Here is a 20,423-nt window from a genome sequence, read left to right as displayed (position 1 = left end):
CCTCTCCACCAGTAAGCTGGTGTGTGGTGGGCGTTCTGGCGCAATATGGCTGCCGTCGCATCATCCAGGTGGATGCTGCACATTGGTGGTGGTTGAGGAGATTCCCCCTTCCTTGTAAAGCGCTTTGAGTACCTAGAAAAGCGCTATATAAATGTAACGAATTATTATTATTATTATTATAAAACATTAATCTAACCATTTTTTATAATGTACTCTTCCCGTACTACCTTACAGTGACTGGATGGTAATGCTTTTTGGACTGGCAGGGAACTTTTGAGTTCTGAAAGGTTTCATAGTACACAAAACTCTGATATTTATAAAGAATTTGCCAGGGAAAAAATGATTTCTTATGATATGACCACTTTAAATAACAACTTGAAAGTGAAACAAAGCAAAGATTAGAAGCAGCAGAGTGACCAGAGAACACGAGGAACCCCGAGGGACAATACACAACACTGTTTATCCAGTGTATAGACAATCCTCTTTTAGAGAAAAGACCATCACAGCAGTTCACAGGGTTCCCAAGGTTTCCTTACAGGAAACTCTGATGAGCCTGAAGCCACCAATCAGCATGCATGAGACAAACAAGGGAGCCGCTTACCAGAAGCAGAGTCAGTAACCTTCCCCTCCTCATTACTGTCAGAGCCCACACACACACACCGACACAAACACATATAAACACATCTCAGACTGCATTACACAACACTCTATCTTCATAAGCTGCATCATCAAACTTCCTCTTTTCTTTCCCCCGAAATTAGTTTCCTGACTCCCCAGTCGAGAGTCACGAAGAAACCAATGGGAATGAGAGCGAGACATGAGAGTTCTGCAGAGCTCATCTCCACAAAATGCTCAAACAGCACACGCAAACATCTCCTGAAAACTGGAAGAGTTCTGAGGAGGCTCCAAAAACGTCGTCTTTCTGTCTGTTTGTTGGCTGAGAACAGCAGCACTTTTAGGAACGTCTGGAGAGATTTTGTAAGATGTTTCTGGAGTCAGTGGCAGAGAACGGAGAATTACTGATAAGGCGCACTACTGCGAGCCAGAGGCCACTCTTAATAATGCACGAAAATAAAGAGACATCTGGAATCACAAAGAATGAGAGCGACGTGAAGAGAAATGGTTTCAAATGCTGAGATGTACATGAGCTTCCTACACTTTATTTTAAGGTGATGCAGTTAATGAACTTACTCAAATAAGTACTGAGTAATATTATTTAACTACATGTACTTACTATAGAGTTACGGTTAGGGTTTGGTTTAGGGTTAGTAATTATGCATAATATCCTGTTATTACTATAATAAGTACGTGTTGCAACGATACGTCACCTTAAAATAAAGTGTTACCCTACATTTTTTGAACCTTATAAATCAATGAATATTCACAAATGATGGAGTTTGAAAAGGATGAATAGAAGTTGAGAAAATTACTACAGAAAATTAATTGTCAATAAAAAGCACACTTATAATGGAAGTCTATTGGATAAGACGAGTTTAAAATCATATGCACTATACTGCACAAATGTAAAGTGGCGGCACTTTTGCGGATGCAAAATAAGATGAATCTACTCTCCAGAGAATTCACACCACACTTCTGGATCATGACCTCCGCGTCCCACCCACACACACCACTCGCATCTGTTACTGATATCCTGTGCACACAGCAATGCACACACTCGTGTGCATCAATTCACACTTCTTATCCGCAAAGAATGCTTTCAAATCAGAACCATTTGTTGTCAGCTCCTCTCTCTTTCACACACACACACACACACACACACACACACACACACACACGTGTGCCGCTAGACTGCCCCCGCAGGAAGTGGTGGGTGGATGCAGCAGTAGACGGAGCTGATAGTGAGGTCTGCGTGGGCACGCTGGTGAAACATTGATCCAGAGCATCTTTAGGACAAACATACACCTCCTAGACAACAGTTATATTTATATTCCCATACCGCAAACACAGAGAGAGACCATCAGACATTTAGCACATCGTACCTTTTTACATTCTGAAGAAAATATGAATGGTGTTTGCCTGTGCAATCTCACGGCCACATTGCTAGGGTTTTGCGAATGGTTGTCAGGGTGTTGCTATGTGGTTTTTAGGTTGTTCTGGGTGATTATCATGGTGGTGCTATGTGGTTGATAGGGTGTTCTGGGTGGCGTAGCTGTGTGGTCGCTAGGATACTCTAGATGGTTGTCAGGGTGTTGTGTATGTGGCTGCTAGGGTGTTCTGGATGGTTGTCGTGGCCTAATGCTTAGAGAGTCAGACTGGTAACCCGAAAGTTGTGGGTTCGAGTCTCAATACTGGCAGGAAATGACTGAGGCGCCCTTGAGCAAGGCACCAAACCTAGATGCTATGCACTAGATGCTTATCAGGGTGTTGCTTAGTTGTTTTTTTAAAGTGTTCTGGGTGGTTGTCAGCATTGCTATGCAGTTGCTGGGTGTTCTAGATGTTTTTCAGGGCATTACACTGCGGTTGCTAGGGTGATCTGAACAGTTGTTAGGGCACTGCTACGTGGTTTTTATGATATTCTAGGGTTTTCTGGATGGTTGTCAGGGCGTTGCTAGGTGGTTTTGAGGGTGTTCTGGGTGACTGTCTTGGCGTTGCTGTGTGGTTGTCAGGATGCTCTAGAATGGCTGTCAGGGTGTTTCTATGTGGTTTTTAAAGTGTTCTGGGTGGTTGTCGGCATTGCAATGTGGTTGCTGGGGTGTTCTGAATAGTTGTCAGGGTACAGCTACATGGATTTTAGGGTGTTCTGGATGGTTGTCAGGGCGTTGCTATGTGGTCCATAGGGTGTTCTGAGTGGTTGTCATAGTATTGATATGTGGTGTTCTAGATGGTTGTCATGGTGTTCATATGGGTTCTAAATGGTTGTCAGGGCGTTGCTATGCTGGTTACTAAAGTGTTCTGGATGGTTGTCCTATGCAGTTGCTGGAGTTTTCTGGGTGGCTAATAATGCATTTGCAAACAAACAAGAAAATCGCTGACCGCACACTGAATTCAGTGCAGACTAATAAAAAATGTTTTTTAAATAAATAAACTGCATGGTGCAAAAAGTGCAAAGTGCACATGAATTAAAAGCAATAAGCACATTACAACAAACACTCAACCTTTACTTTGCAGATCACCAATTAGGGATAATCATCTGGATTAAACTGCTAATTGCACCTACAGTTTACACAATTATTATTGCTAGACCTTTTTTTTTAGTCCGGACTGAATTCAGTGTGCGCCTGTGCAATCAGCGGTTTTGTTATTCATTCATCGTTCGCAATGACTTTGTCTCGATACGCACCTTTTTTTTTTTTTACATCTGGAGCTAAAAAAAAAGAAATCTAGTTTGGCTAATAATGGATAAAAGTTGAGTTACCCCTGCAGTTCATGCTGGGATCTTTCACACTCACTCGCTTCATTAAAGACCCTGCGTTCTCTCAATGAATGTTCCCGCTGGATCCAGCTGGGTGAGGTGATTCATCCGCAGTCTCTCTCTCTCACACACACCTTATTCACAGGCTTAATTATTCATCAACCGCTGATCTACCTGGGACTAACACTTGTTGTATTCAATAATTAATGAACACTAATGCTAAACAGACTAACAAAGGGACTTGAGAGAATCCACATGGAAGAAGCGTTTCCCGTTGCATTCATCTGCACTCGGAGGTGGGAGTCACTTTTACGCACTGCACATCTTTTTTACACACACAGGCCGATCTTTAAACTCGCTCTGTTTTGCTGTGGATTCGCTCAAGAGAGATTGAAGACAAACCAAAATGAGCTGCATGTCTCATATTGATGCTGCAATGTTAACAGCTGTTTTTGCAAAATAAATCACGCCACTGGAAATAGGAAGGTTCGGCGGCCGAGCATATGCCTTTGCGCAAAATAGCATGCTCCTATTTTTTTTTACCTCCCATAAAGAGGAAATGAAACAAACCAAGTGCATCACAAACCTGACACCACAGCTCCCAAAACAGAGCACTGTACTTAAATAAAGAGTAGAGGGACAACACTGAACTTCAAGAATTAAAGTGAATAAAAAAATACGATCACACAAATTCAATATTGGCCATATTTCCAAACCATTTACTGCACCCAAACATTAACAACTTGGACATCTGCATTAGGAATATTCCCCTGAAATTCAGCCAGACAAACAAACAAGTTTGGGTCATTTAGATATATACTTTTTATATCGTTTTTTTATTTAAAATGTAATCAAATAGTGAAGAATAAAATGTTTCATTCAGAAAAATGTCACATTAACAGAAGTAAAATGGGTTGAGAAAGACATTTCATATTGAATTTAGATCCACCAGGACACAAAACAGGAGCACGTATGATCTCAAAGTTAACAAACTGACATCCACTACAGTGATCAACTGCTGAGTCTCAGAATGTTTTGAGAATTGAAACAGACATATACCAATTTACTATAAAAAGACTGTTATAATTACAAACATTTCCCCAAAAAGTGTGACTTTTTTTTTTTTTTTTCACATTTCAGATGCAGAAGTTAAAGCTCAAGACTACGAGAATCTGCTTAAAACAGGGAAACACGAGTGTGAACTGACAATGACATGGAGCTTCCCTGACTCTAAAATTAGGCCATTTACCATCAAGCCATTATTTCAACATTTTTAACCATATATCTGCATAACAGATGAAAATGCAACAGGTTAAAACGTTAACAGTCATATCTCAGCTTGATAGATATTATGATCCTTTTTTGAATATTTTAAAATCCTAGTGTTTATATTTTAATTAGGCCTTATTTCAATCAAATATTATAACTTTTTTTCTTCATTACATTCCTCAAATTGAAAACAGATCTGATAATCAGCCTTGAAAATATGATATTCACCGAAACACACCAAAAGTAAAACCAACATAAGTTCAGTATTATGAAATTAATAGCATTTCCCATTTTAACAGTATTCATCAGAGATAAGAGATACATAGATAAAAAAATAAATAAATTAAAACAGACACTAAAATAACAAAAAATATAACAACACACCAAATGAAACAAAACCCTGAAAAGAGAATAAAAAATAAAAGATAGGCTAACCTGTTTTCTTCAGGCACAGCTGACATGTTTGAATCTGTGACACTTCTCTGAAGTGAGTTTTCATTTCCTCATTGTGTCAGGATAATATATTGCATCCAGAGTGATCTGGAACAGTGTGCAGCTGTGTGTGTGTGTGTGTGTGTGTGTGTGTGTGTGTGTGTGTGTGTGTGTGTGTGTGTGTGTGTGTGTGTGTGTGTGTGTGTGTGTGTGTGTGTGTGTGTGTGTGTGTGTGTGTGTGTGTGTGTGTGTGTGTTTACAGCCGTCTGTCTAAATGAAAGCAGAATAGCTGTTCCCTGTCGCCTCCCATAACATCAGATTCTCTTATTGCACTTAACAGTGGACAATCCACGCAAACACACACAACACACACACAGACAGACACACACACGTCACCATTCAGCAAAGACTCTTTCTATTTCTCCTGACTTGTGTTTGTCATGTTTCTATGTAAATTAAGAATCTATTTTCTGACAAAACTATCACAGTATTAAACTAATAAAGTAATTCTATTTTGCATGAAGAAAATAAAGCATTACATATTTTTAACCATTTATCATTACTGTAATATGTCTGGAAGTTTTAATTTTGAGTTTTGAATTTAATTTCTTGTTTTTTTTAAAAAAAAACAAGAAATTAAATTCAAAATGACAATTGTAACAGTGATTCTCTTTAGATATTTATTTTTTAATAAGTAAGAAAAAATATGATGCAAATACTGAAAATACTGTAATTGTAATATACAGTAGTCAAAACCTTTTATCAAAGTTATACATTAATTTTGAACAATACCCGTTCTTGTCTTAGAACAACTTTGATTAACTTTTTTGATCCACTTCAAATGTTGACTACTCTATAATAATTTTCACATTTCAGTGAAGAGAATTTGGGAAAGAAATGCTCTTTCTAAAAATGTAATGGTCCAAAAAATCTCTTATTTCGTTTTTTCTTGAGGTGAAATATGGAAGTGTTCTCGACAGATTTTCTGAAATTCACCTAACTAACTTGAGAAAGTATCAAACAAAAGTGTGCATTTCTTCTTCCTCTAAGAGGAGTCCTGCTTGCCCGGTTAAAGCAACCACACCCTCTACTCCACAAAATATAGAGGACGCACTTGTGTAAATGTGACCGTGCGCCACAGGCATTTATTCACACACACACAGACACAGACACAGAAACACACACGCAGACAAAACACACAAAACACATACCACACGCACACACACATGTTGGGTTTCCAGGTTTTATGGGGACTTGATTTTCGTACACACACAAAGAGAAAGGAGTCACATGGTGTCCGTGAGGAGTGGACGGGGAATCCCTGTCAGGGCAGGCCGAGCCGTTCCTGACCAAACAAACAGATGATGTCATCATCAGTGCTGGAGCTCGGCGTGGGCGATCCTGTTCTATCCTGCCTCACACAATCCCACACAATCCCTCCTTTATGAGCGTCGCTCTTGGACTTCTCCTGTTTTGCTTTCTCTTTCTCTCTCTGGCAGGTTTAACCCTCTAAGCCCTGGGCTGATCCGACTGTGGGGATTTCGATAAACACGATTCTACAGGATAAACTTTAAGCACAAATCCCACAAAAACAAGTCCAGGTCCCATTTCAATCAAAATATAAATACATACATATTGTTTGCATAAAAAATTAAGCAACAAATTACGATTTTTTTTTTTTCATTGTGACAATATAATAGTCATTATTTTATAATTAAGCATATTAAAAATATTTCAATCTTTTTTTGTATATTTGTATTTATATTTTCATGACAATTGAGCAAAAATTATAACAATGAGCAATACATTTGTTACAGTATTTATGAATCTTTGTTCAAAAGTGTTTATTCATGTTAGGTCCATTAAATAATATTAACAGACACAACTTTTGAAGTGTTTTCAAACTAGTTATCAAATGTTAACAAATGAAAACTCATTGTAAAAAAATAATAAAAATCTCATACTGTAAAGCATCCAAATATTTATTTTACATTTCAGTTTTTGTAACTGCCATTATGGTTATTCTCTCTCTCTCTCTCTCTCTCTCTCTCTCTCTCTCTCTCTCTCTCTCTCTCTCTCTCTCTCTCTCATATACACACACATTTTATATATATGCATTTCAGTAAAGAGATTTGGTGACAAAATGTGCTTAATTGTTATAAAAAAAAAATATGTAAAATAGGCTTCATTTTCTTGAAGTAAATATAATACCTCGCTTCTGGCTCAGATATGTTTTTGACAGGTTTCATGTTTTGATTCAAAGAAAAGAAAGCAAAACAGAAAAGCACATTGGTAGACAGAAAGAGCCTCTCCTCTTCACAGTCTTTCCTGACTAGTTTTCCTCACTGCAAAAACTCCACGACGCTTGACAAAGGAAATCTGTGTCACTTCCAATCAGAGCTCGGTTTGGAAACGGACACGGCCTAATCCGAGATCTAAATAGCCAGGATAACAAGATTGCAGTTTGTAATTTGCCTTGATTGTTCTGGAAACATTTTTTGCGTGTGAACATCCTAAAAAATAAAGTTTCCACATAAAAACAGCCTGATGTCACAGAAGAAGAACCTTCCACAAGTTCCACAGGGAACTTTTTATTCTCTAGTTCTAAAATAAATAAAATTCAAAAAACATCAGTGTTCTGCTGATTTAAAGAACCCAGAAACCTGATCTGAAGAACCTATAAAGCAAAACCTCCAAACCATAGAGCAGCCAAACCTGTTATTTTTACGAGGGCACTCTCAAACCTCAACTAACACATAAATACACAAGATGGTTCTTATTTAGGCTAGATTTAAATAAATGTGAACGTAAGTGCGAAAAACAACAAACATAGTTAGGAAATCCCCAGTGTTCTACTTTTATAAGCTGCTAATGTTTTTATATCGGGGGAATTTTGGCAGCTTATCCAAAGCCCCTCATTGGTTAGTAAAAAAACAACAAAAAAAACTGTTAAACAGTCACAGGGGCGACTGTTACAGATGGTGCAAACCAACACCCAAAATGTCACCAAAGCAAACCTTTGATGAGGACAGACCGTAACATATTAAAGTCATGTTTCTGCTGTATTTATGATATTCTGCTCTCTAGATAGGGCTCAGATCCTATTGTCAAAATGAAAGTCTACTGCCAGTTTGAAGTTAACATCTATTGAAAATCCTATACAATTGCTTAATAGCAAACTAGCAAGGTCTGCAGGTTTGAAATGAATATACCTGCGCATTAACATACCTGTTTTACACTCGCTCTCTCTCGCTACTGAATCCAGCTTTGCTAGAAGAGTCTCTTTGCATTTGAATCTGAAACCGATCTGAATGTGACAAAAGGACAGTTTGAATAATAAGAAAAAGAAAAGGCCTCACGCTGGAGACAGAAACTCTCTTCCATCAGCGTTCCCTTTCAGAGGCGCTCAGTGAGAGAACGGTGGAGTTCGTGTCGAATGCAGCTGTCATCGCGACTGTATCGCACCAACACAAAAGCACATTCATTCCCGTCCTTTATGCCGCTGAGCTTTATTCATCCATATACTTCCAGCGAAGCAAAGGAATCCAGCTCTCATCAAAAATTAATATTACCGTATGAAAAGGAGAAAAGGGCAATGCTTCCTTTTGAAAGCTGGCGTGCCATTTACGGTAATTACACGACGTCTCGTAGACCAACTGTTTAACTGGCTTTCACTGGAGAATCCTTTTCAGTTTCTTTTTATTTATTTTCTGGGATTTTGCTATTTTGTATTGGCAGAAACGGCAAGATGGGAAGAAGACGCGTCACAGGCTGGAATCGAACCCGTGTTTCCCACTTAATCACCACAGATCTGGAATATTTCAGCTAACCGCTTAGTCAAAACTCAGCAAATCGTCATATTGGAATGATTTCTGAAGGATCATGTGACAGTGAAGACTGGAGTAATGATGCTGAAAATTCAGCTTTGATCACAGGAATAAATTACATTTTTAAATAGAAAACAGTTCTTTTAAATTGCAACAATATTTCACAGGATATTACTGTTTTTCCTGGATTTTTAATCAAATAAATGCAGCCCTGGTGAGCATTTCTTTCAAAAACATTTTAAAAACCATAGTGTATATTCAAATAAATGCAACAGAATAGAAATACAGATTTTGAATAGAATAAGCATACTGCACACTATTTTTTTTTTAGAACACTGTTGTCACATCATGACATAACGTTTAATGAGGCCTTTTGGCAAATCACACGTCAGATTTTCTTTTAAAGGATCGAGGGCAGGATTTCTCTCTGGTCTTATGCAAACGCATTCAATTAGCAGAACCTCTCATGTAACTTCCCCACCCAGCTCCCTCTCGAAACCCATTCATTCCTCCACACAACGCCCGTCGACAACTACTGCCCGCACTAGTGACTAGACACCGCTAATGTGAAAGAGAATTTGTGACTTCCCCCCGCTAAATGGATTTAGCCAAGTCAATAGCGGTGGAATTATGACGAGGCAGTCCGAGGGCACTAAAAAGGCAGGGAACACCGTGTTGTTACGGGGCAGCCGAGGGGATTCGGCATGGGTCATGTTTACAGAGAACATGCTAATCCCTCCGAGCTCATTAGACCGGGGGCTGATCATGGAGTTCATTCATGGAATTCTCTCGCTGCCTTAGTTCTGCTGGGTAACCATGATTATACATGTCATGATATATCAAAAGTGTCGCTGTAGTATAGGCAAGGAATCTGATTGGTTTACAGACTATGTTAAATTGTAGGCTTCTAGGTTCACATTTTCAAAAGGAAATATGAGCTCAGATAAGGAATAGTGTGTAGCGGATTGGCTGATCTTAGTTAGTCTTCCAACCTGGGGCCAGTTGCATAAACATAGCCATTATGTTAAGACTGTGTCTTAAGAACTAGTATGATCAACTAGAAGTTAGTTAGGGGTAATCAGTCTTACTGTTCGGTGTCAAATTAGACCAATCTACGTTTTTATGTTACTGACTTAAAAAGTTATTAACAGTTTTAAAGAATAAAACTGGATGACTAACTTGTAAGACTAGTCTTAACGGTTTATGCAACTAGCCACTGGTCATGGTTGTAGAAGAGTTTTAATCACTACTTTAACTGGTCAGACTGGGAGACTAGCTGACCAACCAGCTAAAACCAGTGATATTCTGTGATATTGTGCTCTCTAAATTTGACTCAGGTTCCTTTTACAGTGCAAGTCTATTGGGATGTTTTTCTTTTTATCATCTGCCAGGTGAAAAACATACAATGACTCATTTGCTTAGTACAGTAACAGCTCACCTTTCCTAAAAAACACAACAGGGTTTCATTGCAAAGTTTATTAACCCGAGTATGAGTAATAGTACTAGTCATGTTATGGTGTCAATTGCACAGCACACTAATCATATGACTTCCTGCATGGGTGTGTGTGTGTGTGTGTGTGTGCCTCAGGAGACAGGTGACAGGTGTTTCTCTGCCTCTTCCTGTCTGTTTGTGAATAACAGAGTCCCTCTGGCTGGTTCATCTGAAGTTTATACTGTACTTCCTGTCTTCATACGTACACACTATCACATCCTCATGCCATCAACACCTTCATACAGATCTGGGATCTACTTCCTGTGACTCTCACCTGACATTGTTCTAGATAAAAACACTCCAACAGCTGTTCATTTAAAGTATGAACATGGCTGGACTGTATTGTAAAACCACATGACATAGTGATTTTGTTCTTCTTAATTGACTAGAGGAAGATTCGACATGTTCCAAATTTTTGAGGAAAAAATTCTAATTCATAACACGCAACTTCTGCAGTAAAATAAGATCACACTCATGTATGGCACTTAGCAAGTGTTAAAGGTGCTCTAAGCGATGTTGGGTGAAGTCACTTCTTGTTGACGTTCGAAGTATTGTCAAACAAAACGGAGGCTAGCTCGACCCTCCCTCCTCATCCCGTCCCCACACACTCCCCTTCATGTGCACGGAAAACATTGCGCTAATCCTAGTCTTAAGAGCGTAGGATCTATTTGAATTAGGATGCAGCCGGAACACAAAATCACAGTAGATTCCAGGAAAATATTGTGAGAATATCATTTGAGTTCCGTTGGCTCTAATTCGCCATACAGCAGCATGTGTGTGAGTGTGTGTGTATGTCAGGCTGCCTGGCGCTTCAGAGTGTCAGCCAAAGCACCATGATGACTTACAGACCGTCGGAATGGCAGCGTGCGTGTGTGTGTGTGTGTGTGCGCGCGTGCGAGTTGTTTTCTGTGTTTTCCCGCTCCGATTAGAGCCTGGCTGGAGGCAGCATTATGTAATCTAACACGGCAGAACACACCCGGTGAGACGAGCGAAACGGAGAATCTATAAATAACAATTATCCATCTCTCCCTTCATCTTCACCTCTTCCGTAATGCACCTTGTTCTTGTTTATTTATATAGCACTGTTAAAACACAACCAAGGTTGAACCAAAGTGCTTTACATCATTTTTTTTATAAAAAATAAAAATAAAATAAGGACACACATAAACCAATAAATGGACAACATATAAAACATCTAACCATTATATGCTACCAACATTAGGTACCCTGGTAATCCAGAGTTCTCGTGAGAGCACAAGTTGAATTTGCTTAGCGAGTTACTCTGGTGTCGAGTAATGATGCTCATTAAATATGCCCCTCGATCTGAGCTGCGCCAATCACATCGGGTTATCTGATATAGGCGGGCCAGAGGCGAGCTAAACAGATGACGACAGCGCTGTGACGTCGAAGTCATTAGTAAACATTGCAAAATGGCTATGGATGAACACCAGTTGTTTGAAACGGCTTTGGCCGCTACAATGAACGAGTTAGACTTGGCTTTTATCTAAAAGAGGAACAGAAGACGGCGCTCGAATCGTTCCTTTGCAAGAAGGGCGTTTTTGCTGTTTTGCCGACCGGATACGGCAAGAGTCTAATCTACCAGTTAGCTCCGCTGGTAGCTAAGCATATGGGGTTTATTGTTGTGATTGGTCGTAGTGTTATCCAATTGCGTGCAGTGAGATTTTCAAATGCATGCTTGGTGCCGCCCCTCGAGCTGGCCGATTTTCATTAGTCCACGCCAGACCATTAATCTTTCAGATTTAGGTCTGGATTTCCAGGCTAAACATTAGGTGCGCTTTCAACAAATTCTTAAACATTGACAGCGATTTGGCAGACCTGATGCAGCGGCGGCTCATTCCACTGTCTCTGCCCTATTACTGCAGGTCTATTACTGCAGGTCTATAAGTAGTTTTTGATTATCTGAGCATAATGTTCTGGAAGGGTTATATGGGGTTAAAAGGTCTGCCAAATACGGTGGGGCCTGGTTATTTAACGATTTCTACACAAACAATAATATTTTATATCTAATTCTAAAATGGACCGGGAGCCAATTTAGAGACACTATAGAGACAACAATCTGCACATATTTTTTCTTTTTTCTATACCTCCACACTTCGCTCTCTCTCTCTCTCACCTTTTCTTTCTATACGTTCTCCTTCAATATACTGTATTAGATGCAAAGCTTACTATGACTATTAGTTGAGCTCTGACACAGCTTACACTTTTCGGCAACACTTGATCCATTAATACTAACACTTCTATTCTATATCTATTATCTTTATAAAAAATAAATGTAAAAAAAGTACACGTACTGCGTTAGATTAAACTGGGAAGGGTCATAGCACTTGCATATTGTTGTCCTATTGTTCTCATTTGTAAGTCGCTTTGGATAAAAGCGTCTGCTAAATTAATAATTGTAAATGTACCCCATTCTATAGGGTCAAGAGTGTTTGAAAAACTGCAATAAAAAAATATCAAATTAGTCTCAGTTAGATGTAGTGACACAACACTAGCCGACAATTACATTTCATTTCCATTTGTTTGGACATGTGGTCATTCTTACTGTCGAGTCCTGCATAAAACAAACTTCACTAACTTGATCCATGCTCAGAGCTCCCTGTCTTTTTCTCTGTCCGTTCATCCATATGACGAAGATCTCACAGCTTCAGCTGCGGCCCATCAAATGCCAACTTCAAAACAAACTCTCTTACTCAAACAAACACACATGGTTGCATGAAATGCCTGTGAACAATACTTTTTGCCAGCTAATGGGGGTCATTTGTCTTTCTGGTGTTCATGTAAACCAGAACTCTCGAGCCAGGCCTGTACTGAGTGTTTTCAGCATTACGTCCATCTCTGACTCGGTTGCATAACCGTTCATCCATTCTGGGCTGATCCTCTCCACCCATTCCAGTTATTCAGCCCTCGGGGGGGGGGGGGGGGGGGGGGGGGTAACCTACCCCCGTGACCCATGCAAAACCTCAATCATGACGCCTAAAAGTTATCATGAGTCTTTAATAACAAAACACTCGGGCAAAACATAAAATACAGAGCATGTAGACTAGAGTGTTGTTCTCGCACTGGTCAGTATTAAAGTTGGCCGTCCTATTAAGACTATTAACCATTAGAGCAGACAGGAGAGACTCATGACCTTGCAGCACTAATCGACCATAAGCTAACCTACAGTAATCCTGACATGACGACTGACAAACAAGAATTACACAAGTGAAAAATAAAATATAAATACAAACATAAGATCAGATAAATCAAACACTTCAAAGAGACATGTAAAGCTAAACAAATGTACAGCACCATCAATGCTGGCCAATTATGTAACAGTTAGAAATAAAAAGAAATAAATGTCAAACTGGTCAAATCATGCAACAATTTCAAAAAGGCAAATGTATGCAACGGATCATGCATAAATAAATAAAAAAGCTGACCAATCATGCAACACTTTCAGAAAATGCAAATATAAAGCTGACAAAAAAGCCAGTTGTGCAGCACAGTAAAGCGACCAATTAGGCTGACCAATATATATATCTGTTACTGGCCAATCAGGCAACAATCAAAGAATACAAACATGAAGCTAACCTATCAAGCAATATTTTAAAATAAATAACAAATTCACAAATTCAAAGCTTAACAATTGTGCCATGATTTTATAAAATGCAAATATAAAGTGGAACAGAATTTATTTTTTATTTTATTTAGAAAAATAGAACACAAATCTGGCCAATTGCACACTCACGAAAAAAAAAAAAAAGATATAATAATATATAATAATATTGTAAAGCTGATGAATTAGGCAACTTTTCTTTCTTTTTTTATTAAGGGCCTAGTTATGAAACCATTTTTAAAAACTGCAATTGTAATATTGGCCAATTGGGCAAAAAATCTAAAAATTCAAAAACATTAAGCTGACCTATCAAGCCATAATTGTACACAAACAAACAAATAAAAGCAAAACTGACCAATTGTGCATTGCTTTCATAAAATCCAAATACAAAGCTGACCAATCATGCAACACTCCAAAAAACACAAACATTAGGCTGGCCAATCGTGTAACACTGTATAAATAAATAAACAAACATTTGAACAGATGAACAGCCAGAGCCAATCATTCAAAACAAGTCTAGTGAAGTCAAGTCTAGACTAGAAAAGAAGTCAACATGCGAAAGGAGGTAAACATGATCGTACACCTTCACACAGAGTACCTGAGCGGCAGAGCTGCTTCAGTTTGTCTTCCAGTGAAAGTGTGTCTGTATCAGGACAAGCCGGATTTCCCTGAATCGCTGGGGAACACCTGGACCTCCCCTAAGAGTGTGTCCTCTCTCTCTCAAACACACTCCGACCGCATAACCACCTCCGACCACAACAGACAGCGGACAGACCTCGCCTAGAAACTCTCTCTTTCGCTTTCTTTCGCTTTCGACTGAAAAGCCAGCTGGGTGTTGATAGCTCACTCACTCACTCACTCACTCACTCGGTCATGTGAAAGCTACCGTTTACCAACCCTCCCTCGTTCCCTCCTTCCCTGTATCTCGGTGTCTCCTCCTCCTCTGCTCTTTTTTTCCCCAACTACTTTTTTTAATCCCTGCGCTAAATTACTGGGAAAGCCCTGACTACCGCCACGATGACTTCCTCTCTCAGCGAATAAAGAGAGAGAGACACAAAGCAGGAGGGAAGGTCTATAAAAAGCTGGCTGCCTAATTCCTTTGGCTGAACGCTTCGAGCCACACACACACACACAGCGATGGAAGCCGAGAGTTTGTCAGCATCAGATTAGCTTCTAACCCACTTGTGGAGAGTCGCCGCCCACGGTACCGCCACACACTCCTATTAATACACGAGTCGGGCCCACACACTCCACACGGCACAGTCGCCCACGCAAAAACACACACAAGCTCAGAAACGTACACAGACAACACAGAGCCCTGCACAGATGCTCACACACACAACACTCAGATCTGCCAGGCCAGTTACAGTAATTAGCCCATGTTTTCTGATTTACACTCAGATTTTCACTATGACATTTTGAGATTATGATATTGGTAAACAACAGATGAATCGGCAGATACTTCAGAATTTACATTACAACATTTGGATTTCATTTTTAGGCTGATTATTCTGTTATCATCTGATGTCGCTAAATCATAACATTGAGACATCCAGCATTTTGATATTAATACATTTTGAAATGTATATTAACAATTATATCATAGTACAACACTTTTAGATTATCAACATCGGCTGATGACGAAATAAGATTTAGATCCAAGATTTACAATATATTGTGATATTGAAATGCCACATGCTGCTAATGGATAAGTGATATAATATTTTGACACTACATTGGTAAATAATAGATAAATCATACATTTTGAGGTTGATTATTCAGTTGTCATGTGATGTCAGTAATCACAACATTGAGACATCCAACATTGTGTTATTATCGATGAATAACATCGGCTGATAACCAAATAATCAGATGATATTGAGAGATTTATAATGATTTAGACTACATTATGAAATCGAGATCACCATTTTATCACAAGCTTTAGAGGCTGTTAACAGATTAGCCAATATCAGCCAATTATTTGTCATCTAGCCGATATCAGTAACCACAAAACTTTGAGATATACATTCAGATGTACATGATGACATTTGAAATGATCAACATAGGCTGTTTAACGAAATAATTGGCTGAATAGTGTTCATATTTACGTAACCTTTTTAGATCATCAACATCATCCGAACAATCAGATATTCTGAGATGTATATGAAGATTTACACTACATTATGATATTGAGTTTACGATAGTGAAATGTCACAGGATGTTAACCAATTAATCAAACAATATCTTAAGACTACCAACATAGGCTATCTATCATTCAGCTGATAGTAACCACAAAACATTGCTTGGTACATTCAGATTTACATTATGCCATCTTTAATGATCAACATAAGCTTTTAAACGAATTACAGGCCAAACAACATTCATCTTCACAAAATGTTACGTTTTTAGATCATCAACATGATGATATAGAGATTAATAGAGATTTATACATTACATTGATACATATTGTGATTATCGACATAGATTTACATTACAATAACCTTGCTCACTTTGCTGATTAAAAGAAGTGCAAATTCAATGCGTCAACATCTGCAAACAAGCTAAATGCCAGACAATCATACACTTTCAATATATATTATGTAAAACAAGCATATAGGTGTACTGTGTACGTCTTATTTGCTAACATAACATTGTATTTTACGGAAAGAGAATTGGTGCATTGGGCAATGCAAAATTTATAGCATCGACCGCAACTCTTGGGCAACACAACACACAAGAACACACACACACACACACACAAATGCCTCTAAAGGTGAAAAACAACTAAAAGTAACGGGAAAAAACATGACCAGTCACGATCATGACATGCTCCTCTCATCTGCTGTGGTAAACTGTGACCACACACACATATTAGATGCTAACACACCGGAAGGCATGCAAACACACACAAACACACACACAAACACACGCTTACCTATACACAGCTGTCTGTGACTCTCTGGTTAACACCTGCTAGAGCTTCGTGTTATGGGTGGATGAATTCTGTTCTCACACTCGAACAGACACACACATGAATATGAAGTTAGTCATCATACACCTAGACTTACACACACTTATAGACCTCAGGCGCAGTTTAGTCAGAGCCGAGCGGTTCTCACGCTCAGAGCACACACACAAACACACACACACACACTTTCACAACCTTATTCCTATAAACAAGCCCTCACACATTCACAAACAGACCCATATACACTAAAAAACTTAAAACCTACTGACTAAAACCTAGAAATAAACCAAAACAAAACAAAGCTGGAACAGTATCCCACCATAAACATAAGAAAAAAATGATTTGTTAAGAACTTTTCATTGAAAGGTTCTTTGGGGAACCAAAAATGGTCCTTCTATGGTGTCGCTGGGAAACCCCCTTTTTGGAACCTTCATTTTTAAGAGTTTACTACTGATTTTTGAGTAGCATTTTCGGTATGCATGGAGCACCTACTGCATTTGCAGTGTACAACAGAACAAACTGTGCTGAAGAATACCCACAATCAATTTCCTGGAGCACCAATGAAACAAAAGTATTATTAACCTTTTTTTCTCATTAAACTGACATTTTGGATCTAAAATGCAAAATAATCATTTTAATGCTATTTCTGAGATTCTGAATTAAAAATGCTAAATGATGAGGTCATGTGACATCAGTGTCGCATACTAATGTTTACATTTGCATACTGCTTTATACACTACCATTCAAAAGTTTGGGGTCGGTAAGATTTTTTTCTTAATGTTATTAACTTATCTCTGCTCACCAAGGCTGCATTTATTTGATATTTTTATGAAATATTATTGCACTTTAAAAATGTAATTTATTCCTGTGATCAAAGCTGAATTTTCAGCATCATTACTCCAGGCTTCAGTGTCACATGATCCTTCAGAAGTCATTCTGATATGATGATTTGCTGCTCAAAAACATGTATTATTATCAGTACTGAAAACAGTTGCGCTGCTTCATATTTTTGTGGAAACCGTGTGACATTTTCTTTGATGAATAGAATATTTCATCTTTTGTAGCATTGTAAATGTCTTCACTGTCACTTTTAATTCATTTAATGCATCCATGCTGAATAAAAGTATTCTTTTCTTTCCAAAATTATGAATCATAGAAAAAAAACAGGATGTGCAATCTATAGTGTGCAGAGCACTAGGCTAGCATTCCATCGCAGAGTCGTTGTCTGTCAGGGTGCCGCCCTTGTGTTCTCCAGACAGGAAATGCATGGTTTCTAACTAATTTGTTTCTAATTTTTGGATGTATGAAAGGAAAAGAGGAGGGAAGACTCCGAGGAAATTCCCATGGCAACAGCTGCTGAAGGAAGAAGCTTGAGGGCAAATGAGAACTCGCATGAACCGCAAACGCATCTCCACCTCTTCCCATTCATCCCTCTCTGCCAATCAACATCTGTCTTTCGCTTTTTTCTCTTTTTCAAACACCCATTCATCCCAGCTCACTCCCTCCACATGTTCACGGCAGAACCGTTTAACCCTTTCCTGCTCACGATCTCTCGTTTCTACGTTCACACCTTCACGTGCCTCTTTAGCACTCGTTCAGAAATCAATCTCTGCTCTTTTACGAGCGCGAGTTATTCCCAAGCACACCCCGGTCATTTTCTCTGCAGAAATCAATACTCAGCATTATTATATTTCACAAGCTCTCCGATTTAAATCATACACGCCTCTCAAATCATTTAGTTCACTCCCTTTTCATCATAATAAACCAGAAATATAATTATGATGCCATCACACAATCTCATCTTCAGACTTTCAATAGGTATTTTCTCTGTTGCTGGGTTAAAAGGAATATCAGAGTTCCTACACTGTTCATTTCCTGGATAAGAATAAATATAAGTCCCAATATACTCTAATCGTTTCATGGAATATCCAGAATAACTCAAATGGCAATTTACATTGACTTCCACGCAGGGTTATTATCTACAAAATAAGACTAAAAATAAAAATAAAGCTGAAATAAAATAAAATGTGCCTATAAGGCATGACATGAAGATACTTAAATATTAGATGAAAAACCTAAACTAAAACATTTGAACTGAAATAAGCTCATAATAAAAAAGCACATAATAAAATTGCTAAAATTTTTATTAAAATAAAAGCTAATAATTTAAATGTAAAAGCTAATTGAAAATACAAAAAAAATATGAGAGCATATAAATAATACTTAAATAACCCTGCTTTAAAAGACTGACTCGGTTTACTCTCTTAATAATAACAATAATAATAATAATAATAACAGTAATATTTATTTTCTGGAGACATAAAACCATAGCTGGGTGGGAAGGGGACAATTTAATTTAACCAATCACATCAGAACATATTGAAGCTTTTTCCTGCCATGATATATATATATATATAAAAAAAAAAAGGTAGCCTAATTGTGACTTTTTATCTCACAATTCTGACTTTTTTTTCCTCACAATTGCAAGTTAATATCTAACTTTTTTTTCAAAATTGCGAGTTATAAAGTCAGAATTGCGGGATATAAACTCGTAATTCTAACTTTTTTTCTCGCTATTGCGTTTTCTTTTCTCAAGCATTGTGAGATAAACTTGCAATTGCGAGTTATAAAGCCCAATTCTGAGGGGGGAAAGACTGACTTTTTCCCCCCGAATTTCGAGTTTATATCACGCAGGTATGAAGATTCGCGAGATGTAAACTCTAAAAAAAAAAAGTCAGAATTGTGGGATAAAAGGATAAAAAGTTAGTTAATTTTTTTTTTTTTTACAAATAATTATCTTTTAAATTGTTTTATTCCGTGGCGGAAACAAGCATCCATAGGAACCAATCAGATCCAATCAAATTACAAAGTACAAAATGAAGCTCCGCCCCTACATGGTTTCCCAGTTTCATGATCAGAGGTGTCGTGAACATGCGGTCTACAGTCTGTGTCGGCTTACACAATCAATACTGACATCAGCCATAAACGTTTGACCCTGCAGTGAACAGCACGGGCAGCGACACTTCAAACACACAGCCGATAGTTCCTTGTTGTCTCTGCTGACGCGTCTGATTGGACAGGAACTCGCCGGAAGTCTCACATCATACACAAGGTGCTTCACTGTCATAATAATGTGCTGAATCTCATTTACATGTAAAACACTTCACTTGTCTGAAAAGCACTTCACAGATGCAGTGGTTCATTCAGGTCATTTGCCTTTCTGATCGCTCTAACTCTATTTCTCCTGCAGGATGCCTAAACCATCAGGTCAATAAGTGATACATATTTAGTTTAACAAACTAAACTATACTATATGAAGAACTTTTAACATTTAAAACTACAAAATGCTCTCTTTTACAAATTATGTAAGGGTGTAGCATTTATGAAAATACAGCTCTATAGTATGTGTGTGTGTGTGAGTGTGAGTGTGAGTGTGTGTGTGT

The 20,423-nt window shown here is 38.3% G+C and overlaps 1 protein-coding gene across 5 annotated transcripts in view; it reads right to left on the bottom strand.

Annotated features, from left to right (window-relative positions):
* hivep1 (HIVEP zinc finger 1) overlaps window positions 1-20,423 on the bottom strand; it is a gene marked incomplete at its 5' end in the record, with an annotated part of 62,252 nt that overhangs the window by 21,360 nt on the left and 20,469 nt on the right. For 2 of the 5 annotated variants that reach the window (XM_084424758.1, XM_084424762.1), the window contains one exon: window positions 5,078-5,141. The exons of 2 other annotated variants lie outside the window; for them this stretch is intronic. In XM_084424758.1, the coding sequence (XP_084280884.1) occupies window positions 5,078-5,141 (64 nt within the window). Of the gene's footprint in view, window positions 1-5,077; window positions 5,142-14,610; window positions 15,152-20,423 lie in introns of those variants that run through there. One more of the 5 variants, XM_084424761.1, reaches the window with a different exon arrangement.

This window comes from Rutilus rutilus, assembly GCF_951802725.1.
Source record: "Rutilus rutilus genome assembly, chromosome: 11".
In the NCBI taxonomy this organism is placed as follows: domain Eukaryota; kingdom Metazoa; phylum Chordata; class Actinopteri; order Cypriniformes; family Leuciscidae; genus Rutilus; species Rutilus rutilus.
This window is presented reverse-complemented; position numbering and strand designations above follow the sequence as displayed.